At 41.6% G+C, this 24,912-nt stretch overlaps 1 protein-coding gene and 1 non-coding gene across 4 annotated transcripts in view; one reads left to right on the top strand and one right to left on the bottom strand.

Moving 5' to 3' along the window:
• The window catches only part of reln (reelin), a 108,257-nt gene that overhangs the window by 63,511 nt on the left and 19,834 nt on the right, over window positions 1-24,912 (top strand). For all 3 annotated transcript variants that reach the window (XM_088298451.1, XM_088298450.1, XM_088298449.1), the window contains exons 4-24: window positions 7,259-7,329; window positions 14,058-14,090; window positions 14,203-14,281; window positions 14,363-14,459; window positions 14,776-14,827; window positions 16,250-16,355; window positions 16,463-16,703; window positions 16,780-16,925; window positions 18,563-18,714; window positions 18,785-18,900; window positions 19,448-19,656; window positions 19,877-20,005; window positions 20,099-20,208; window positions 20,387-20,453; window positions 20,586-20,819; window positions 21,554-21,715; window positions 22,071-22,307; window positions 22,390-22,582; window positions 23,138-23,250; window positions 24,356-24,493; window positions 24,573-24,759. In XM_088298451.1, coding sequence (XP_088154577.1) covers window positions 7,259-7,329; window positions 14,058-14,090; window positions 14,203-14,281; window positions 14,363-14,459; window positions 14,776-14,827; window positions 16,250-16,355; window positions 16,463-16,703; window positions 16,780-16,925; window positions 18,563-18,714; window positions 18,785-18,900; window positions 19,448-19,656; window positions 19,877-20,005; window positions 20,099-20,208; window positions 20,387-20,453; window positions 20,586-20,819; window positions 21,554-21,715; window positions 22,071-22,307; window positions 22,390-22,582; window positions 23,138-23,250; window positions 24,356-24,493; window positions 24,573-24,759 — 2,872 coding nt within the window. The remainder of the gene's footprint in view (window positions 1-7,258; window positions 7,330-14,057; window positions 14,091-14,202; window positions 14,282-14,362; window positions 14,460-14,775; window positions 14,828-16,249; window positions 16,356-16,462; window positions 16,704-16,779; window positions 16,926-18,562; window positions 18,715-18,784; window positions 18,901-19,447; window positions 19,657-19,876; window positions 20,006-20,098; window positions 20,209-20,386; window positions 20,454-20,585; window positions 20,820-21,553; window positions 21,716-22,070; window positions 22,308-22,389; window positions 22,583-23,137; window positions 23,251-24,355; window positions 24,494-24,572; window positions 24,760-24,912) is intronic.
• Window positions 10,881-10,962, bottom strand: trnal-aag (transfer RNA leucine (anticodon AAG)). The gene has a single exon. It is a non-coding gene; the product is annotated as a tRNA-Leu (tRNA).

Here is a 24,912-nt window from a genome sequence, read left to right as displayed (position 1 = left end):
TTTATGAGCTGACAGAACGGGTATTCTTCCCTCAGTTTGAGCACAGACTGGGTTCTAAGCAGGCTATGCAGTCTGTCTTTTCATGTTATATACAGGAAACCTCTCCCCAATCATGATTCACATTTGGAAATTTTACTGTCGTGCAGCTATTCACTAAAACCTACGTATTTTATTTTATCCGTCTTCTGTAACTAATACATTGATCTTGATCATTTAGTTTTGATTGCCGAAAGATAAGAGTGAATGAATATTTCACGCTCGAGTGAGAAAGGTTGCCTAGATTTCACTCTTCCACCAGATGTTCCTAATTTTGCTTTCACTGAAGCACCAAAGCTCAGAATCCATTTCTGCACAATTCTCTCATGGTAAAAATTGACTTCCATTCCCTTCAGTGGGCGCCCTGTCAAGTCAAGCCACGTGCCTTTTGTTTGTCAAAAGCAATTAGTTGCTAATGCTGTAAAAGTGTGTATTCAAACAATTAGGACCAGTCAAGTGCTTCATGCAAAGTGCATGCTATCAAATAATAAAAAAGTAGTAGCTCAGATGAGAGAAATTTCATTCAGATAAAATAAAATCTGTCACTTGTACATCAACTGCCGTTTTATGTTTGAGCCTTCATAAGCTGGCGTAATTAATCGCTGCCTTTTTCCTCTTTCCTTAGCAGTTGTCCTCTAGAAAAAAGGAAAATGAGCCAATTACACATCAGTGTTTCACAAAAACCTCAACAGAATGAAGCATTTTGGCAGTAATCGCAAAAAGTAATCGTCTTATAGAGACTTTTTTGGTCAGACTGACAAAAAAAAAATAAAAAAAGATTCTGCGAGGGAATTTGATGAAGCGGAGCTGCTATTTAGACAATATTCCCAAAGCCAAACAGATTTACTGGATTTCTCTGTCTGCCAGCAAACACAATTACTGTTGAGCACGTCATCCTATGAGGGTGATGCACATCCAAGTATTTGTATTAGTGTGTATTGTATTGTGTATTGTTTGTGTCACTGCTGATGACGAGGGTCATGAGGGTGTGACGACAGGGCTCCCCCCTGCTTGACCTTATCAAAGTCAGCTTGTCGCACTCTAACTGACACACACATTGAGGTCCAGTTCATACTATAGCCTCCTTCTTCACTAACAATTTGTCCCCCACAATGACGCGTCCCCCGGTGTTCACTGATGCAACTCTTGGGAGAAATTCAACTGGTGACCTTGACGGCCACGTCGTAATTTCCAAAATTGAACTGACAATTTTGTCGCTTTTCAGATTTATTTCATCCACAAATGTGGTAGCCTGATGACATGACACCGTTCTCAGACTTTATGGCAACTTTAATCAAAGTTGAGTTTGATTTGTCAACGGGAGGAGAAAATACGTGCACTATCCTGGAAGTTACGATGGCCATGTTGGGGGATTTTTAGACATACAATGGTGACTTGAGATACAGATTTAATTTGTTCTGTGATCACACTTGTGACACAAAACTATTACATCTCAAATCATCTTTCTCCATTAAAATTCATGGAAATTAATATCAGCACCCCCCCCCCAAAAAAAAGCAAAAATCTTTGTAATATTGTAATTCATAAAAACATGTAATTAAAGCATAATTGAATATAATCCGGGAGACACAAACAAACAAAGGTTTCTCAATTACTCTAATTGGCAGAGGATAAAGAATATATGCCATGAACTTTGTTAAAATGTTCATGTCGCATGCGTGTATCCATGGCGGTAAAAGAAAAAGGTAATTTAGTTTAAGTTCATTGCATCAGTGAAAAGCAGGGAGCCTTGTACATCTGTTCTGACACAGCATGTGACAAAGCATTGGTGTTTGACAACCTGGGATGAGAGTGAGCCCAAATTGCTGAATAAAAAAAGAGGGAGGGGTCCCCTGGATGTAACACAAATTACACTTGATCATGTCCTGCCCTTGCCTGTAGCGCTTGGCTTCTGATTGAGTGTCCACGCAGCGTCCGTGAATGTTTGAATTAAAGCCGCAGTCACCCAGTGTCCTTCAAAAGGCCAACGCCGGTCTGGCACTGCATTAAAATGTGGCTGCGGAGCAATTTTATGGCCGATATTGTGGGAAGGTTGGTGGCGACACATCACTCCGAGGAGCATGATGGAGTGCATGGACGTGGACATCCAGAAGAACTCATTTTCTACGAGGCTGTAAATTACCTACGGAAGGTAAAGGGAGGCCTTGGAGGAGAGGGGGAAGATGAACAAGGTGTTCGCATACGCACAGATCAATACACAACTCACACTACTGGAACTCAAACTACTTTTCCAAGTCAAAAGTACCGTACAACTGATTTTAAAGACAGATGCCAGCATTCTAATTTTGCTTGCGTTTAGAGCATGAACAATAGGAAGTTGTGATCAATGTGTGTGTCCATAGTGGCATAAAAAAAAAATAGCTACGACCCACATTTGATTCTTTGTGCTTTGATGTGACAGTCCACACCACTTTATCATTTAGCAAATGCTTGGCTGCACACCACAAAGGTGAAAATGCTTCAGAGTTTCTTCTATTGAATGCCGAGACGTCTGTTGTGCGGCTTTATTCCGCTTCACTTGCAGCCTGCAGGCAATCTCGACAGTGTCTCTATGTACACATGTGTCAATATAAAATGTCACAATCTAACATTTAGCATCTTAATCCTCAACTGAATGATCAATTTTTTTTTATTCCTTTGGCTTTTCATTAAAGATCTTAACATGTCAAAAATCTCTATCTGTTGCCTGCATGAACAGAAGACAGGAAAAATAAAAGACAGCTCCTGATTTTATTCAGGGGTCAGAGGTCATTCTTCCCACTGACAGATGACCTATTGCACACTTAATTGCAGCAGGTGACAGCCATGTCATTGATTTCCTGTATATTCTAATCAATAACCCAGTCCATATTAACAGGAAATGAGGGGTTAACGAGCTCCCCTCTTCATTAAAACTCCTGGCCGTCAATGGATTCGTGCTGTGAGAACAAAACTAAGTGATGGTTCGGGGGAATCACATTAAAGATGCAGGAGGGCATGAAAATAACAATTTTATTTTTTAGGTTTAAACATGTTCATACATTATATTAAATTAAATTAGATTTGTCTGACAATTTTCCAGTAGGAAATACATTTAATGGTTACATTATGGGGTCAAAATGTCACATACAAACCCGTGGACTAAACAGGCACTTAATTAAAGCCATATTTTGCCCCTCTTCTCAGTAAAGTGTCAAATTAAGTTGACCATTGTTAATCGCAAAAAGAAAAATCAATAAATGAATCAGCTTTAAAAGGGAAGTCAACAAAAGAATCATTCTTTGCAATAGAATGTGCCTTCACTCGTGCAAACAGGATTTTGATAAATATTGCATTTGCACAATATGAGGTAACCAGTAAAATAACCCAAAAAGGTGCAAATTAAACAGCACATGCTTCGAGGTAATTCCTCGAAGCTCATCGAACTGAGGTCTTGTGAGGTCGCTCGATATACAGTGCTGATGTTTTTATGCTGTTGTATGCGAAACATTTGGAAAATTCAGACCTCGGGGGATTTCAATTTCCCGAAGGGACTGATCCATGACCCGAGTAATTGTACATATACACCTGAGACACACTCATATAGATCCATGCATATTACATCTCAGGGCTGTGATCAATATTGTTGCAAAGCGTCCTCATCTCATCCACACTGCACCACCATCACACAATCTCGCCAGGGGGGCGCATACCCACCTGCTGGCAACTATGAATTCCAGATGAAATAGAGCACGGCGATGGGGAATAAGAGCCCAACTTCATTTTAAATGCAACAAAGTGGCACATTCCACAGGGGAGCGGAATCGGCTCCACTTGAATTTTGTGTGAAAGGATCCATTCTGGGATGTGTGTTCCCGCAAAATGTCGCTCTGTTGTGAGTGACAGCATCAATAGCGGATGTGACATGTTGCTGTTGTTGACTCTGCGGGGATTTTTTTTTTCCTCGCCACCACTTGGCCTAATGTGACCTTTAAGCAAGGCTGAATTTTCTTCTGTTTGTAGTATTTACTCCCACTTTGCCCCAATCACAGACTATTATTACTAAGACGACAAGGGCGATGGTGCTTTTTGCGGCCTCCTTGGAGCTGTAACTGACCCGTGTTAACAAGCAAGTAATGTGCCAAATCGCTCCCAAAGCCCTTCGTCTGCTGAGCTCCATTACATTTACATGAGCTCCAAGAGCTTTTATCAATTAATTTTGCGGTATTGGGAGGAGGGGGCGAGTTGGGCTCCTCTCTGCCCGCTGCATCTTTTCAAGGATGTCCAACCATTGCGCTAGTGATGAAATTACTGGAAACTCATTGCAATTTCTGAGTGACTCGTCTGTTATTTCCTGAATATAAATAATAACATCTATATCGGCTCAACAAAATATGGGGTGTCCTCAAATTCAAAAGGGTTTATTTTAAAGTAGAGCTGTGTATCGACTTTGACTTTAGACTAACAATAGCTGTCCATTTGAGACTTTGACTCAGTTTTGATGGTGCGACTGAAAAACATCGAAGCTCTCATACTGTCTCTGTGTCCACTCAAGCCACGTAAACGGGTTATTCCGAATGACTCAAAAATCTGAATTTTCACTTTAAGCGATTTTTACTATATATTTACTGTATGTAATCGTAGCCTGTATGTTCTTGTAAAATGTTTACCTGCATGTGAAATTTTAGAATAATCCTACTGTAGTGTGTGTGTGTGTTTGTGCGTGTATGTGTGTGTAGCTGACAAAGTGGCTCCTGGGGGATACTTATGGCTGACAGCAACATGTAATCTAACATGGAAGACATGCTTCGTAATTACCCACTCCCGGCTCTTTTGGGAGGTCTTTGAGTGACAGGCTGTCCATCTGTATACATGTTAACGCTAGTATATGCCTCGGAGTCTGTATTTGTGTGTGTCCGTTAATTCCCAGCTTTTATGTGCGCTGTACAGATTTGTCAGCAGTCTATCTACACCTGATCTGTTCTTTTTTTTCTCAATAAATTGCAAACCGTCTCACCCCAGCGCCTTTGTTATCATTTCCCCCTTTACAAATTCCGAGTTTCCTCTTTATCCCGTCAACCTTCTCATCTCCGTGAATCTCCTTTAGTCTAATGAGTGAGGAGAGAATGTCACTTATTTTCACGATATGAATGATGCCCCCGTTTAAGGATGAAAAGGAAACATTTAGCCCCCTAATTGCTTTTTTTTTCTCCCCAGCCAAAGTCCAATTAACATTTAAATGTTCAATAAATGTTGTGGGTGTGTGGCATGTGTAATGAGGGACACACGCACCAAACCCAGGGGCCCGCTGGAGTGTGAAAGCAGGGCAGACGCCAGTGTCACACTGAAACAATCACAATTTGTCGACTAAATGTGCTCACTCTCTGTATCGCTTTAATCAAACACATGACCTGAATTCCATAATACACGCTAATTAATATAAATCAAACAAATACGGGTAGGCAGGCGCAAGGTAGGCGGAGCTGCATTGAATTTTGTTGGAAGCATGGATTAGCATTAGCTTCTCACAATTGCTATTTATTTGATTATTGTGTTTGCTAATAGGCCCAGTGTTTAGTGTAGTACAGACGCGGGTATTTCATATTTCGACGAGGCCGTGTGCGAGAGTTTGGGAAGATAACGTGCGAACCTCAATTGTCCGCCAGATTAATTTAATGTATTCATATAAAGGACTACATTGTATCGTTTTATAAGACTGCTACTTATGTATTTATGGTGATAATACGGAAATGAAAAAGGCCAATTCCTACTTAAAAACCCAAGATAATTATTGTGCTAACATTAAATTTGTTATGTGAACAATAATACAAATTTAATACAAACACACAAAATGTCTCCTTTGACGCCAAGTAGTAGCAATTGGCCTCGGAAATCGTATTGCTTGATAATTGAGGGAAATGGATATTTTCTTTGGCTCACTTCTGAGCTGTAAAACTTCTTTTTTTTGTTCAAAGTAATCCCACATCAAACTTATGCGCTTTCACATTTAGTAAACCTGTGTAAATATTTAAGAGGCTTGTTCCTACATTGCAACCTACTGTTGGAAATGCATCATCTTTTATTCATAGATACCAAACTCAAATTAGTTCTCAACCAATTTTGAAATATGACTATAATTAAGTATGCCCCCCCCCCCACTTCCCACCCCTTCTCCCAGCTCTGCAACGGCACAAGAGCTATTACTTAATAATGAGGGCTGTATTCATTATTCATGAGCGAAAACAAACGTAGCCATAAAAGGTCTGCGCGCTGGGGCAGTTGTACGTGTTGCAAAATTTCATACCGAATATAAGAGGACAGTGAAAAATGAACGTTAACTAAATTGAGCTGGATATCAATTATTTCTTTTCTCTTTTGTCTGTATGATGTATGCAAAACAAAAAAAAAACTGTTGTAGCCAAAACCATGAAACAGCTGCCATTGGAGGTTGCAATAAAGGAAGGTCATAATAATAACTGTTACAGATATGGCTATATAATTATAAAACTAAAATGTTTCGGTTTATGTCCTGCTTTTCATCTTGGTCTGCCTGAGCGCTATGTGTGTATTTTAGTGTCTACAAGTTCTTAGATCCGACACAAGATCAGATTTATAGAGCAGATAGCAAGCAAATTTTATTTATTCTTTCTAAGTTTGTTTTCATATACTCAATGAAAATATTAATTAGTAAGACATTTATGCTTCATTGTTCTGGCAGAGGAGGTGTCAAAGTCGACCAGTATTGACTTTTAAACGCCTTGTAAATTGTGAATGAGTTTGGATGTTTTGTGGCTTTGGTGCTCAATAGCATGCAGGAAAGACGTATGTATGCAAAAAGAGCTTTATGGCTTTATATAAATAATGCACTTAATGTGCGTGCGGGGGGGTTCATATTGTATTCCATACATGCCACATATGTACGGTACAATCAGCAACGGTTCAGCAAAGTGGTGCTGGAAAATGTTTTAACTTCTGCACATATTTCTACTATAAAAGTCCATAAATACTTTGGATTTATATAACAATTAAGGAGGTAAGAAATCCCATTTTAATTAAACTGTGTTGGAATGTGAAACCTTGCTTTTTTTTTTTTTTTTTTTTACGTTTGTTTGTTGACAGAATAAAATATTGACCGAATGATGATTTAGTCTTTTTGCGTAAATTTTGCTTGATGACTGCATGTTGGGTGACTACAAAATTAATCTGTTTTCTTTTAACTTGATTCCTCTCATTTCCTCTTTAGAGCGACAGCCACACACCGAGGACAGATCCTTTTCAAGGATGCTCTGGCCCAGCAACTCTGTGAACAGGGAGGTGAGTACACACAGACACACACGTACACCCCCCCCCCACACACACACACATATATAGATAGATAAATAGCTATAAAAACATGTCTCACATCCATATTGTCCCCCTCATGGGCACATATTGTTAAAGGGTATAAGGGTTCCACTTCTTCATTCCAGTGGCATAGCTTACAACATCATAGCTGAAGCTCAGGATACTAAGAGGCATGATATTGCAAGATTAATTTCAGCTTATGCTCAAGTGAGCTTTTTAGCCCTCTCCCTTGTTTCCCCTCTTGCTGTCAGAGATTTATACTTTATGGCGCACACTGCTTATCCACTTTCTGTGACAGCCTTAAGAAGCAATTGACAGACAGCGCAGTCCAATTCCGTATGCTGAGTGAGTATAATCGCTTGTTTACAGAAAAGAAGGCCCTTGCTTACTCGCAGGCTCCTCCTGATAGCGTAAATTTGACTTGCAAGAAATGGAATTTATATATATATATATATATATATATATATATATATATATATATATATATATATATATATATATATATATATATATATATATATATATATATATACAAATATTAAAAAATTCAAATAAAAAAAACTGGCCAATACATTAAAAAAAATTATATACCTCCCAACACCACCACCCCTAAAAAAGTGTAGTGATGAACAGAACCAGTTTTCAACTTGTAGGGCTGTTGAAAATGATCAAATGTTACCTCATCACCTGTATAGTTATGTGCTGTTTTATTATGGCGACACGCTGACTTTACACAATTTCTTATTGGGAAAATGAATTTAGAATTGGAACGAATTAGAAGTCAACCAACAACCAAGACGTGAATTGTGTCTCACTTTGAAAGCCCAGTAGATCACTTTAGTGGCAAGGCCCGCGGGGTAGACACGCTGCTAAGATTTAAACCTCAAGGTCTGCAAATGTGGCAGCAGAGCAACTAGAAGTGCTGTCTACATGATGTTCTGTAGTAAACAAATCCAGGTTTGACACTGATAAACGGGTGCGCACCATGAAGGAGGGCTGCAGAGCTGGAAATGATAGCGAACAGTGATGACAGCTGTTCTCAAAAGGAAAGATGACTAAGTATACGTGCGCACAAATCAAAGTATCCTAGCATTTTTTGTGATGACCTCACACATCTGACAGGTATCATATTTTCATCCACTTCTACAGTATTTATAGGCTGTTCAGAGCCAAAAGTTACTTGAAATCTCAAGATTAGCAGTGAAAGTGGAATAATATTATTTTAGATTAAAAAAAAAAAGCACATGGCCAGCCGAGCCTCTTCATTTGCTTAAGACTGACGCTTTGAAGAGCCGCAGAAATGATTGCTATCTAAAGCTGGGTTATGATCCTCGGAGGAGGGAGGAAGAAAAGTGAAAAGAAAAGTTGGAGTGAGAGACGACTTAAAGAACGCATATCGAGATTAGTCAGGCGATTAGTTTAAGAGAAAGTGAAGGTGAATGAGCTCCGAAACAGTACGGGCATATAGAGCATGTGGAATAATATGTCAAGCAATGTTGTTTTTGCTTGGTCTCGGGCACTCTGTAGTCTGTTGTGCCCTCTCAGGTGCAGTCCTTTTCTGCTATCCCTTCTTTTATTTCACTTTTACATATTTAATCCAACCTGCTTTGGTTTAAGACCAGTTCTCTATGCATGTTTTATTTATCTGGCAACACAGAATGAAAAATATTCACGTGTGTGAGTGTCGTTTTAAAAAAAAAATAGAATGAATTTTTTTAAATATTTTTTTTTTACAGCAGCCGATATTAACTACTTTAAAGTCCAGACTATGAACAGGGATTCTATTCCCATCTTTTTCCATTGTTGCTAAAGCAATGATGCATCTTATTTATGAATTTTCCCGATCCCAAGGAGTGTCATGTCATCATCTACTTGTAGCTTCTCTTTAACTCACCAAAATGCAATTTTTCAATTAACTTCATCTCGAAGTGTTAACAATTCACATTTTTAATGAAATTGGCACATATTGAAGCATTGGCATCTGTATTCAAATCTTTGCTCAAGCTCATTATTTATTTCCTGCAGTTTGGTTGGCAGTTTTTTTCTTTTGTCTTTCACTATTGTAAATGTTTTGGTCTCAAGACCGAATTTTAAGGAACAGTCAACCACCACCAATTTGTGAGTCGCTCTTGATAAGCTCACATATTCACACAGATTTCTGTGGAACTAAAACGTATTCTCAGTTTTGTGCGCTCTGAAATGCCCTAAGATGCCACAAGAAGGCACCAGAGCCTTGAATAATAGGAAACTTGTCATTTGTGTCAAGGTAGTATGTTGAAATGATACTGTACATCTTGACTTTTCTAGGATTGTTGCATGTCGAAATGGAGCTAAGTTTAGCCTGGGCTGTTAGCGGAAATTACTGAGGGTCGTTGCTGCATTTTATTTTATTTAGTTTTTTTTTCTGCTAAGTGGCCTTGAATAAGATCAGTCTTACTTGGGGTTTTAAGGTTAATTTAAAATAAGTTTGACATTATACTGAAGTTTTTGGGATTATAGTTTGTCATCTATTTATGGTTTAAACTGTAATATAGGAAAATCATTAGGCTATGGGGCAGTGTGAATCACTCTGTTTAAAAATTATGCGAAACGGGCGAGTTTGTTGGGATTTAAGCAGCAGATATGCGTTGAAATATAAGCATATTAGAGTAGCTGAATAGTGTATTAAAAAAAGACAGGACGCTAGTCAAATGAAGTACATCCCCCGATGAGAGGCAGGAGATGTGGAGGACTGTGCTGTAGTGTGAAGGCTCGAAAGGTTGTTCCTGTCGAGCCAGCAGGCCGTCCATCAGCCCCACCTCCTGACAGCAGGCCCGCGGTCCCGGCGTTCTGCCCGGCGTCATTGGGTCCTCATTTCCAGTTGGGAAATAAATCTGCTGTTTATGAGCCCGGACCAGTACACTGCAACCCAGATGGATTATCACTGGGATTTATAACTCATAGAGTCCACTGCACACTGAGGGATGCTTGATCACGGTGGAAAAGAGAAGTGATGTAGGGCGTCGTCTCTCTCGTCACCTCACTCATACCCTCCCTGCGTGTTGACCTTCAGCAAAGCTGAAGCGAACCTTGTCCACTATATGGGACTGAAATCCTTCGAGATGAGTACGCAAACTTTTTCAACCCAAGAAAAAAAACAAATTTGCTTTCTTCTGGGAACTCAAATGTTTTGCCAACATGTCATGAGATTCAGATCCATTTACTGCAACACTTCAATACGGCTGCATGTCAGGTGGGGCACACCCAACCCTGGAAGTAAGTCAACATCAGTCTGTCTTGTCCTCTAAAACCACTTGATTCCTCAACAGACAAGTCAACGGGTCACAACAAAGTCAATTTAAAGGCTGCATGTGACAAAATGTTAATAAAAAATGGAACAAGACAGCCCAGAGCGGTTGAAGTACATTGTGGGTAACATCATTGGATAAGGTTTTTAGTTGAGAAAGGTCAAGTTGCCCATCTTTAAATCGAGATATTGGAGAGACTTGGACAGATGATTCGAGAACTTCACAAAACAGTGATGGCAGCGGTGGGATTCGAACCCACGCCCCCGAAGAGACTGGAGCCTTAATCCAGCGCCTTAGACCGCTCGGCCACGCTACCAGGGTCACTGGGCTGTAAAATCTGATACACTGAGATAACTAGTCTAAAGGTGCTGGAGTGAAAAATCTGCTTTCAACTACTCTTAAAACACTTATCAGAGAAAATAAGGATAGAACTGGTAAATGTTACCATCTGGGAAATATTACCATCTTGAAGTGGCTTCTTGACCTGTCTCCACAGTCATATGATTACTGTAATGATGCCACTTGAAATGCACACAGAGGTCCTACTTTTGGCAGGGTGGGTTGGAGTGGTTGCAATCCGACCCGAGAGAATCTCAGTAATTCATTGAAGCTAAAACAACAGCATCCTGAGTCCCGGGGAGTGCATAATTGCGACCGCCAGTTAGCGCGACTTCAAACGCGGCTCGCCTTGTCGAGGATGTGAGTCAGACAAAGTTAAAAAGAGCAAACTGGAGGGGGGGGCGAGCAGGCCGGATGGCATTTACGGAGTGGCGAGAGAAAGCCAAGAGAGAGGGGAGATTAGAGTGAGGATCGGACTGAAAGTGGAAGTCGAGGAGAAGATTTAATATGACTTGTGCCCTACTCCGTTTGTGCGCAGATGTCTAAGTCTGCCAAAAGCTTATGCTCGTTAACAATCATTCAATCCCCAAAAAATACTCATCAGCACTCCTGCGCTTTTAGTCCTGGTACAACTTTTTTTTTAAATTTCCATTTATTTTCCTGTTTATATGTGCTGGTGAAAATCTGCAAAAAAGGGCATGTGTCATGTGTGTGCCGCTGTGTGTGCATGCTCGATTATAAACCCTGGCTAGGAAGATACAGGCATTAGCAGAGATGAGATGCTAATAGAGAAGGCAGTAATTGAAGTCTTTAAGGAAGTGAGGGGGTATTAATCCCAGTGAAATGAGCACCACTGTCTGGTCCGGAAGCGTTGAGGGTGAAGCGGCTCTGCGTGATGTAGGACAGCGAGAGAGCTTGATGAAGCATGGAGAAAGAAAACAGTAAATGAGTCAATTTTTTGAAGAAAGAAAGGATTATCCACTCCCCCCAATAAAAGAAAAGAAAACTTTTGGGCTTTTCTGCAGCCAATTGGACTCAGTAGCAAGACCAAAGGCAATTTAGAAGGCTTGTTGAGAGAGCGTAGTATCAACCAAGCATGTGCTATACAGGATTTTGAGTGGGTGGATTAGTTGGAATTTCTCTATGCTTGCTTTTGTAAACTATTTATTCTCTTCTTACAACACTTTAGGAAGGACGTAAACAAGGCGTACCAAGAATGCACGGCTTGCATGTATCAGGAATCCTCCGTAGCTGCTTTGAGTGTGTTTAGTATTAGGAGACGTTGAAGGATTAGAAGCGGAGAACAAGAAGTGCTTTGGGAGGACTTTGATCTGCTTTTAATGGGCTTCATTCTAGAGAAAGCGTTGTCACCGTGAAGATGAGCAGGAAGGAACGAACGCCAGAGACGCAACGACTGAACCGTCCTGCGTCAAAACTTCTGTAAATCCTTTTCTAATTGGCGCAAGCAAAAATGAGGTCCAAACCAAAAATACTTGCTGAATGCTGAGAATATCAAGGCACATTGTTTGTGTCACTCATTTTTGAACCACTTGACTGAAGTAAGATAGTTACTTAACTTTATATTTTATCAGATGGGCTGGCTCATCCTGGATTGAATCTATGGCGGCAGATTATCCCTCTCTTCAGTCTAGAGAAGGATAGCTTTGGACCAAAGCCGAGCAAAGAAGCTCCACCTGTTTCAAGGGTGGTATTGTTCAATGAGGTCAAAGAGATTATCACACTTAAAAGTCATACAGATCTTACTTTTTTTTTTTAATAGAAGTTTAATAGAACTATGTCCTGTGGTCTGACGAGACAAAGAGTGTCTTGTCTACAGTCAAGCATGGTGGAGAGAGTTGTAGGTACTGCGGTGAAGGCTGCCGGCACTAGGAAGCCAGAGTTAATTAAAGGAACCTTTGCGGCACACATGCCCTACTTAAAAGCCTGCTTTGTCATAATTTAATGCCTTTACAGGCGACTAAATGAAGTAGCACACATCAATGATTCTTCATACTTGGCAACAGCAAAGTAAAGAAAACACATTTGAATCTTATATTGCCTGGTCAAAAATCCATCCTGAATTCTGAACACTTACCTTTTCAGTCCCATTATTTACAACGACCTCAGCTTTGAAGCCCAAAGACCGCATATATGTTCTGCAACTTAAAGACATTGCAAAGTGGCTGACCATACATTTTTAATGCTGCCTTTACATTTTTAATTTGGTTCATGAAGTACAAATACTTTTCTGCTCCGTACATCCCTGTGGAGAGTGAGTCTTTCGAGTGTTAGCTTGGCCCGGGCCACGGATTGCAGCATTAGCGCACGCAGACGCCTCCGGGGAAGACAGCAGTTAATTGGCAGTGAACCGTTAATCATGGCCGCCCGGCCCTTCATGACTGAAAGGAATTAACATCAGCGGCCAGGAGACCGCAGCTGCGGCCGGCCGGCCAGGACACCACCAGAGTTTGTTCTGCCACTACATGATTGACGACGAGGCCCGCAAAAATGTACGCACTTAGTGACTGCCCGTGCAGACAACGTATGTTTGCCTGCCTGAAGCATTATCCAGCATGAAGCACTTTCAGGATGATTGTTGAGCAACTTGAAGTAAGGGTGTAACAACATATTAAATACATATATCAAAAGTACAGTACATTTATTGTATCCCGCTGTGGGAAACTTGGGGATACTGTAGTTCATAACCGTCATCTGTTTGGATTTTTGCATGCGAGGCGCATCGGTCACAGTTTGATTTGGATCAGGTTCAAATTTTGTTACAGTGCTTGAACAGTACTGTTTAAGCAGTTTTGATAAAGTTACGACATTTTTTCTCAATTACGTTGACAATGTTTCACTTGTATTGCTCGTAGTATTGTCGTTGAAACTGCGGCATGAGATGAAAGCATTCATTTTGCTGAACAAGTTTCAGACTGATATCGATTCATAAAAGCATATATCGATACTTTTAATAATGACTTTTCCCCCTTAAATTTACGTGACTTCACACATCAAACGAGATCTTATGATGTGTTTGGTTCCCCATGTTGACTCAGTTTCTGTTTGTTTCAGCTCCAACAGAGTCTCCACTGAGACCAAGTCTATGTGAGTCTGCATTTCTGCACATGGCTTTTCTTGTATTTAAAATTGCAAAGCGTCCAGGAAGTGCAAATAGTGTCTAACGTTGAGCAAATGGTATGTGTGTATGCACATGTAGTGGAGGTGCACGCGAACCATGCTGTGCTGCGTGACGACTTTGATTCAAACCTGCAAGGGGAGCTGGACCCAACCATCTGGTATGTAGCTGGTCCTCTTGCAATCCTCAAATTCAGTCACTTTATTAATCGTCCTTGTCTTATTTAATGATTGCTGTGCAGGTCTGAGTGCACAAACTGTGAGCTGGGCGAGCAGTGTGGGGTTCTGATGCATGGCAGAGCGCTCACTTTTTGTGAGCCCCTTGGAGAGCGAGAGTTGGTAAGTGGCATTTGGGAGCACCCGTGGACAGCTTTTGGGTCCATTTTTTTTTTCTGCTCCAGTCTTCTTGTGTGGAGTTGCATGTTCTCTCCACGTTCTAAATCATGGATGTTAAGGTTCATTGAAGTCTATAAATTGTCCATAGTTGTGAATGGTTTCATCTCTCATTTAAAATCAATCATCTCAAGTAATTAGGACATGCGATATAGAATGGATTAATAGATGTTTTGGTGCTTTAAAAGAAAAAAATACAATTAAGAGATTCATAGTTTTGATGCTATAATGTCTTTAACCATCCATTTTCTATGCCTTATAGACAACGGTCGCTCTGAACACCAGCACAGCATCTGTCCTTCAGTTTGCTCTGGGTGAGTATTAAATGCAATCAGGGATGCTTCCAAGGATTTGGGGTACCTTTAAAAAAAAATCCCTACCCCTTCAATGCTACAAATTCAAATGGTTGCTTAGTATTATTACAGGCCCGGGGGCCACATGCGGCCCGCCAAACTTGAAAAAAATTAAATGAATAGACCTCATTAATGTTTTATTTTCTAAATACTCTGGTGTGTCAAACACAGATATTTTGTGGTAATGATTTTGCTAAATTTTCATTTAAAATTAAATGTATTTCTTTTTTCTGATGAGATGAGGTTATCAAAACGCGCCATCCATCTGCTCCTGGTCGGGCTCCTCTGTCAAATTTTAGAACCCATTGTGGCCCGCCAATCAAAAAGTTTGCCCGCCCCTGTATTATTATCATCATCATTTTTCTGCCTCTTACGGCACCCCTGAAACCTCATTTTGTATTAAACAAGCTTACGTGAGAGTCCTTTTAACACTGTCCAAACATTAAATATACTGCTTGCGTCAGCCTTATCCAATCTGGAACAAAAAGAGCCTGTGTCGCTCCAGGAAATAGACATCCTTTGCACTCGCCTGCCACTCCGCCGACTTGTACACAATACCGTTCTGCTCATCTCACGCTCTCTCTGGTCCGCATCTCTTATTAATCTTTCACATGAGGCACCCAGTAGGCCATGGTAGAGTTTTTAGAGATGTTCTATTTTTCATGACCATTATATGCATCTGGAGGTTCTCATGGGAAGGCGCGATTCAACGCACCATTCCTTTTTTCCTCTTCCTCTTTCTCTTATTGTCTTATTTACTCGTGTTTTGGCATACAGTCAAAGCTGTGCAGTTAAGTGGCGGCTGCTTCATGCTCGGTTGTATCCAAGCGAGGAGGGAGCCGTGCAGTACAAATAGACATTGACAAAACATAGATGCTGCACCATCATGGGGAGTAAATAGTTGTGGGTGCAGGCACTGTCAATCCATTAATGACCTTTGAACTCACTATGTCCCAGAACATCTACACGAACACATTACAACACACCATCGTCTCTCATGAAGGTTTTAAAGAAGGACTCTCCCACTGGAAGATGGAAAGCCTTTTAAGTGGGTGGCCTAAAAAAAGGGATTTATTTTTTTGTATTTTTGAAGGATTCTGATCAATCATAAATAATCCTTATTTGTGTTGCAAAAACACTCTGATAAGAATTTACAAGCTGTCATGAATTACTGAAATATTTCCTTGCACCACACCCCAATCCAATCCTTCAACATCATTCTCATGCCACTTATTTCCATAATGACAGCATTGGACATAAGTGCATTCGTGGGAAATTATCATTTTCCTGCTCATCTGGTTCATCTGATGTAAAAGAACCTTCAAAACACATTTTCCGCAGATTTTTTTCAAAAGTCATGATATGTCTTTTTTGGTGTCCCAGGTTCAGGCTCCTGTCGTTTCAGTTACTCAGATCCCAGCATCATTGTGTCATACAGCCTCAGCGGAAACGCCAACAACTCTGACTGGGTCACGCTGGAGAAGATCAGGTCTTCTTCAAATTCCTCTCTTTTTTAAATTTTTTTTTTATATAATTCCATGAACTGAATTTACAAATACAATCGCCAGACAAAACCTCTGCACTGTGTTCTTCTAGAGCTCCTACCAACAGCAGCACCTTTGTCCACCTTCTTCCAATGCCACCGAGGTCCAGGGCCGAGAATGTTCATCTCCGCTGGTCTCAGGAAGCACCTCAAGGCCCAGAAGGCTACGAGTCCTGCTGGGGGTTGGACAATGTGCTGCTGCTCAACGCTGCTCATAAAGCTCCTCTGATGGAGGACAACCTAGATCCCCCAGACACTGCCAACTGGCTCTTTTTTCCCGGTGCTACAGTCAAGGTATCTGTTCATGAATTACGGCTCTGTATTACCTTTTCTTATGTGATCATCTTACACAACACACTGCATTTTACAGCATGCTTGCCAGTCAGAAGGCAACACTCTGTATTTCCACGGTGGTGAGGCAGTCGGCCACAACTTTGCCTCAAGCAGAGACATCGACCTGCACCGCGAGGAGGGAAGAAGCTACTGGGAGGAGGATTTTGAGAGCCCACCTTCAAAGTAAGTCAAGATAATGGCCATATACGCAACACCTACTATACAATACAATACAAATTTATTTTAGTGCATTTCACAACAGCTGGAGCTGTCAGCCGATGAACAGTGTGCAGAGTGTCCCAGAAAAAATGACATGAATTTGTAGTTGCAGTTCAAAGATGAAACAAAACATAAACATACTAGTGGTAAAAAAAAATAACTTGTGTGTGTGGTACTCCTCATAATTGTTACGCCTTTTTAGTCACACTTTAGCCTTAGCATTCGAAGCTAGCGACCACAGGGTGACTTGCACCGGTAATCACGAGGATGCTATCAAGTCTATCAAGTCAGCGACAAATAGTGGCGTGTAATTGTTAAACAAGTCCTGCGTCATATAAAAAATAAATAAATTGGAGGGGGGGAATTAGGTCACATCAATGGAAACGTCAACAAGACCCACACGCTGACCTAGGACTTGTAGATGCTCTGATATTTATACTTTTGTTGGAACACCTTGTAAAACACAACTGACTTCATTCGTGGCTTTGCTGGCTACTGATGCACAACAAGTGGTTTTGAATATTGACCTTGGGATTGTTCAACATTTGAGAGTGGCACTGTACTGAGCTTAATCAAACTTTGCTGCTTAGTGGAAATTCCAATACAGTTTTTGAGCATAGTCAAAGGCAAGTTTTGTATAGAAGAAAAGCCATTAAGCGGCTGATAACATTCTTAAAAGCATGTGCATGACAAATACTATGATCAGAGATCTTTTTACATAGCCACCTTAGAGCTTTAAAAGTAATCTTAAGGACCTGAGGAGCACTGCAGGAGGATCATTCCTGCCCTCACTGATGAAAGAACAATGATTCAAAAAGCACCCCGAGCTGTACTTAGCTCGTACCCGCATTAAAACCAATCTATATGGGAGCTAAGATGAGTCTTAACTGATGGTGATGTACTGTATAGTAGAAAAAGACTGAATCGATATTATGGTTAAACAAGGATGCCTCGTGCACATGCCCTTGTCATGTAACATGACATGCAGGTATAAGCCATGCCACTAACTGCTTCACAGACAGCAGTCCATCTGTTCGCAGTGAGTCGCGTTGTGGGTACAATATCACAACACGGCCCAGTAGGCTACAACTGCCATCGGCCCGTAGCGAATAGACCAGAGCGAAAAATAGACATGCTAGATGTGTTACTCGCGGATAACAATTATCGACCTGTGCATTTTTCCAAGAATGAGGCAAGCATGACACTAGTGTGGCTTTGCACCATCGTGCTGTGTGCCATCATGCCACACAGCGGGCCTGTCACACCCGTCAGGTGTCACGGGATGCAGGCAAGATTTTTGTGGTAATGATACACACCACCATTATTATTTCCCCCAATTTGGTGGCTGTGACTAAAACGCACACACCAACCTGCATGGAATTTTGTACATTTTCATAAAGAGAATGGAAGGGAAAAGGACACCCAGGAGAGGGTTGACACATTGAGTTAACTTCTGTCAGCGCTAATGAGGATCCACTTCCACTGAGCACAAATATCTCTGCATGCACTGTACGTCTTCTTCCAGGTGATTTATATTATGCAATCCATGAGAAACAAACCACGATACTCACCAAACTGGTCATTTGTTTGATTTCCCTCAGCTGGGACATACAGGGAGCTGTGTACGGGACCCAGTGTGGCGAGATTGAGTCAGGCTCGGCATTGGTGTTTGAGATGGACGGTCAGAGGAGAGTGTGCACGCCTTACATCGACACCACCTCATATGGAAACCTGCGCTTCCACTTCTCTATGGGTACTGAAATCAACCTTTACATTCCACGGTCCATACATACAGGATGACCGAAATTTGCGCTTTTCCGCAGGTGGTGGTGAATGTGATCCCGGGGAGTCACATGACCACAATGTAATTCTGTTTGGAAGGTCAGAAGGCAGGAGGGAACGTGTCGTCCTAGACACCCTTCCATATTCTTCTTATAGGGTGAGTAGCATCCACAAATTGGATTCAAAAACTATTATAACTTCTGACAAGGAAGTGATTTTATATTGTTTCCGTCAGAGCGCCACTATGTTTGTGAAACACGCTTTCTGTTAATGTACAGTATAGTCAGCTTGTCTTATTATTAAATATACACAGTTGCCCATGTAATTATATTGTTATATCAAAGTAATTGATACCGTAGTCAATGCACGCAATTAAGTAAAGAACAGCTTTATTGTACAATTGATCTTAAAATTGGATTATGTGGGAGTAAATGCTTGTAATATCTGTTTAAAGTGAATGATGAATTTAAATTCAGTTTTCATTCAATTTTCAGCTGAAATGTATAGAAAAATTCAGTCAGAAACATGAGATCGGCACACTTTAATTGCTTTAGAGGGCCGCATTAAGTGTGGTGGCTGGCCAAATGTGCGCGCTAGAACGACTGGTTGGCCCTCTTGTAGTCATTCTCAACTTTCCAAATATTTTTTTGAACAAAATTAATAGTGTCATTTACCAACCACTCCTCGACTGTCTCCCCTCGTAGACACCTGCTGTGGTTTCCGTGGCGCTGCCCTCTGAGCTGCAAACCCCAGTCACTCAGTTCTGCCTGGAGCAGCACTCGCACGGGGGTGCCAACCGTCACGTGTGGGCCGTGGACTTTATGCAGCTGCTGCCCGTGCTGCCTGGCACGCACACGCACGTCGTTCAGTTCTCCATCAACCTCGGCTGCGGCTCCTACCAGCCTGCAAACAGGTTAACCAAATAAAAATGACTTAGCTCTGCTAGTATGAACTCTATGACCATCACAATACAGTAGTATTGTTGGACTAAGTGTTATATTTTTTTCTCGATTTTTGCAACCCCCTATAACATTATACAAACTGAGATATGGGAAAATATATGTATATGTATTCATATAAATATATGTAAGAATAACCATGAACAAAAAGTCAAATTTTTCCTCCTCTTTCAGCGTCAGTCTGGAGTTTTCCACCAATCACGGCCGTTCCTGGTCTCTGCTCCACACTGAGTGTCTACCAGAACTTTGTGCAGGACCCCACCTACCTCACAGTACCATCTACTCCTCAGACAACTACAGCGGGTAGGACATAGCACCCCGTTAAATGAGTGAGGGCTCCATGTGCAGGAAGACGATGCATCACTTTGAACCGAACCTTGTTTTGCATTTCTACAGTTGGACCAGGATTTCTATCCCTCTGCCCAATGCTGCCTTAACAGAGACCACACGCTTTCGCTGGAAACAGTCTGGCACCGGATCGGGAAATATGTGGGCCATTGACAACGGTCAGAATTGCATGAACATCAAACATTAGTGATTGTTTCCCACTTGTGGTGAAATAACCATCCAATAATCTTGTCCATTTCCTTTTATGACTACAATCAAGACACATTCATTCATTCATGTAGTCCAACCCAAATGACTGGAGCAAAACTCCTTAGAATTTCCATGTATGTTCTTCAGTTTACATCGGTCCAGCCTGTCTGCGCTTCTGCTCTGGTAGAGGACATTGTTCCCGCACAGGCTGCAAGTAAGACTTTTTTGCTCAAGTGCTGTTTATACTACAGAATGTATCATCCATAACCAACGTCATGTCTTATCGCACTATTTAGGATTATGCAAATGTATTTTGTTTTATGACGTTATGTCCCTTCTAACTCAGATGTGACCCAGGTTTCAGCGGTCCAGCCTGTGAGCTCGCCTCCCAGACTTTCCCAGCATTTCTGTCCGAGGGTTTCTCCAGCCCACGCCTTTCCTCCTACCACAGCTTCTCCTCCCTCCGAGGAGCGGAGGTCAGCTTTGGCTGCGGGGTTCTGGCGAGCGGCAAGGCGCTGGTCTTCAACCGGGACAGCAGGAGACACCTCGTCACTGCGCCGCTGGACAGCTCTCAGGCCAGGTAACTGATGAATCGGCCCTCAATGTTGCACAGACCTCCTCCAAGGCGGCACTGTAGGACAGCTAATTTCTCAGGTGTCTACACTTGTGATTGATCCAACAGATGTTTGAGCCATTCAGCATCCACACTCCTGTCACGCCCTCTTTCAATCATATTTAGTGAGCTCACTGGGGGGATGGGGAGAACGATTGTGATTATAGGCTGGACTACGGATGAGAGAGCTGGCAGGAGAGAATGAGAGAAAACGTTTGAATGTGATGAAGTCAGAGATGGCATCTGTGTTAGATGGATTATGCCTGTTGCGGCTCGCTCGTGTGCCACCTGATGGCCATTTTTAATGCCAATTGTGTGACTCACAGAGTAAGCATCTGGCTAAAAGAACAATCAACTGTGCTAATGAAAGTCCAGACCAGTCAAGGACAGAGAGGTGCAGATCACCTCTGTTGGCACGAGACTGAAGATTAGGTATTATAGTAAATATGACCTAATAGCACATAAATATACACACTAGCTATGAACTTACTCACTTTCCACTCTTCCCTTTGCTTTCACGATCCCTCCTTTAATTTCGTCCTCATTTATTTAATCATCTCATTTGGATGCTCCACACGACCTCTGACTTTCTGTTTATGTAGCCTTCACAAACACCTTTTTCCCTTCCTGCCATTCATCAACTAGACTTTCTCACTATTTGTGGTTTTTACACGCATTTGTGTTCGCTCTCATCTGTACAGATACCTCCAGTTCACCCTCCGACTGGGAAGCCGAAGTACCCTAAGCTCCTGCCCTGCTCCAGACCAGGCAGGAGAGGGTGTCCTGTTGCATTACTCCACAGACAACGGCATAACGTGGACTCTGTTGCAGCACTACGCTTACCAAGGGTTCCATGAGCCCAGGTTTGTGTGTGTTTAGCATTCCAATGGGAAGCAAAGACTTTATGAGCTCTCATTCCTGCCGTACTTATGGTGCGCCAGCTGTGTGGGCTATCGGGACACATTGAGGCAGTTAGTGTTTGCAATGAAGACAAAGTAAGGCACTGGAATGGCCAGACTGGGAGGCAGTGTGTCTGACGGGTTTGTGTACTGCAAGTGACACACAAGAAAAGTGAACAACAAATACACATGAATTTAGTATTCTTCCTTTTAAACTGTGTTGTTGGTATTCTTACATAAGTGTTGTTGTTCTCATGCTTCATTCACTATAGCAAGAAAACATTTAGAACGACACTATATTTTCCTCTTTCCTGAACAGAATCGTGTCTGTCGAGCTCTCAGCCGGTGCTCGAAAGTTCGGCGTGCAGTTCCGCTGGTGGCAGCCGTACCATTCCGGGCGCGGTCATGATGTCTGGGCGCTGGATGAAATCAGCATGACCTCCGTGTTGTTCAACACCATAAGTTTGGACTTCAGCAACGTTTTGGATGTTACACAGAGTCTCGGTTTTTACCTTGGTCATGTCCAGCCCTACTGCCAGCACGATTGGACGCTCAGGTGGGTCAAGCGTTTTCCTGAAGTCACCTCGTAACCGGTCAGCCAATGACGAGGGTGATGTCGGTTATCTGCTGCCCTCCAGTTTCTCTGGTGAGCCCAGTCCTGGTTCCAGTATTCGCTATGTGGAGACTCAGTCAATGCAGATCGGCGCCTCCTACAGTCTGCAGTTCTCGCTGGTTATGGGTTGCGGTCGCGAGTCGTCCCCTCACATTGATACTCAGGTCCGCCTGGAGTTCTCCACCAATCATGGCCTCACTTGGCACTTGGTCAAAGAGGTACGAAAGAGGAGACATGTCCACCCTTAATGTCGTGATATCTCAATGAATTATTCATGTTCAGAATTATGACTTATTAAAACAGTGCCTGAAGGTGTAGTCCTTTATTGACCTGACTCTTGGCTCCAGCTCCCAGTGAACCTGAACAGGATAAACGGGATAGAAAATGGATGCATGGACTTAGTAAAAGCCTGTCAAAGTATGTTGGAGGAGCCAGGAAATATATAATGTATAATGAATGTGGGTTTGTCTAATAAAGCCCCCTTAATATTGTTCAATTAAAGACATGCTTAAAATGCACCACTTTGTGTAATAAGAAATGATCGCAGTGACTTTTAGTCACTCGGCTTTCAGCAAATACGTTGCAAGACTTAAGTAGCTTATCTTCTCGCCATACGGCTACAGATATTTTTATATGATCACAATTGTTCTATAAATATTCTATAAGTTAAAAATTAAAATAAACCAAAATGCAAAGAATAATTTATCTTGATGGTGCTTTCTCTTAAGAGCAGTTGTGTCCTCTCTTGTCAACTCTTGTTTTCCATCACTTAGGCTTGTCTGCCTGGCATGCCAAGCTGCTCCGAGTTTACGGCTCCCAGCGTGTACCACCCATCGGAATTCACAAACTGGAGACGCATCACTCTGTCTCTGCCTCAAAAGACATGGTAACGCAACTCTTCACACACTAATAATAATCGTAGTAGTAGTACTTCTTGTAGCAGTTCTTTCTACTTAATCTTTGTAATTTATTTTCTCTAGAAAGCATCCCTAAATGTCATTTGTATGTATCACACTTATTTACTCCTCGATTACTTCTTCTGGCAAATAAACCAAAGCATCAGTTCATTACGAGCTATAGAGTCATTTTCAATTGCAATATCAACATATCATTAAGGCAATGAAAAACTGTGAGGCAACATTTACAATAAAAAATGCTGATTGCAATCAAAAAGTTGAAATATGTAAAAACATACAAAACTTAAAATCGCCTTACTTGCACCCGATTCATCCTGCACTTTAAATACCATACTTGTAATTACTTTAAGCTTATGTTACCATACTAACGTCATTTTTTTTCCCACTTATAAAAGTGTGCCACCTCTTTTTGCCCAATTTCAGTTTTTCACCTTTGTGTTTCATTGGTCACATGTGCTTTGTATGATATCACACTAAATATTGATATATTCTTTATGTCTTTAAAAAAATAATAAAATAAATAAATAAAAAGAGTACCGGTATATATATATTTTTTAAGTATTATCGACATGACACGAGAGCCTCCTTTGGCCCGGTATATTACTTCTCGCCCACAAAGCTTTCCATTATTCACACAGTTGACATTGGCATTATGAACCCGTCATTCCTCCCGACATATGATGATTGCCTGTGCCATCAGCCATAGGTTGCACGTACATCAACACTCAGAAAGCAGCACACAGATGACCTTCATGCCATTCTTGCTTCTTACTTATAGATAAGCATCTTCTAATCTTTTGCAGTGTGGTGATAGGTCACAGGGTCAAGGCTGTAATTTGGTAATAAAACAGTCTTGGTCAGAAGTGGGTCAGAGGGGATTTTCGGGTCGTTTGTCATGGCTGTTTAGCTGCACAAGCAAACACAATATTTATTCCTTACTATCCCAGGTAGTTCACATGCAATCATGTTCTGCCTTAAATATAAATTCCATGAAAATATGTTGACGTATTTAACGTAAAAGAATGAATGTATTTCGTTTGTCCAACATGAAGCATGTCTTTGTACGATGTTTAGGTCCAGTGCCACGCGCTTCCGATGGATCCAAAACTACTACGGAGAGCAGGACGAGTGGGCCTTAGATGACATTTATATCGGCCAGCAATGTCCGAACATGTGCCACGGACATGGCTGGTGTGACCACGGACACTGCAGGTCAGCATTCAAGACCACCGAAATGTAGATAAATTGGCCTCGTTTGTATTTTTGATACATTAAAGCTTTTGTGTGGCAGGTGTGACGACGGCTTCTCCGGTACGGACTGCTTGCCCTCCTCCCCGCTCTCGTCTAGTGTCCTCTCGGACTTTGAGTCCCAGGATGCACTGCTGGCCACTTGGCTGGAAGTGATAGGCGGAGAGGTGGTCAACCCTGATGTCGGCTGCGGGGTGGTTTCATCTGGTTCGTCCCTGTACTTCAGCAAGGTGGGGAATACCAGCATCTTATTTATTTATTATTTATTTATTTATTTGTAGATTATGTAGACCATAGCCGTCAAGTGTGAACTTGAACATTAAAGCCCCTTTTTGTGATCTGCCTTCTCTGAGCCGGTCCCCATTTCGACCCCAATATTCCTT

This window comes from Idiotropiscis lumnitzeri, chromosome 6 (assembly GCF_059441095.1).
Source record: "Idiotropiscis lumnitzeri isolate Australia: NSW breed Sydney's pygmy pipehorse chromosome 6, RoL_Ilum_1.0, whole genome shotgun sequence".
Classification (NCBI taxonomy): Eukaryota; Metazoa; Chordata; class Actinopteri; order Syngnathiformes; family Syngnathidae; genus Idiotropiscis; species Idiotropiscis lumnitzeri.
The sequence above is the reverse complement of the archived record's forward strand: the minus strand, read 5'-3'. Positions and strand labels throughout refer to the sequence as shown.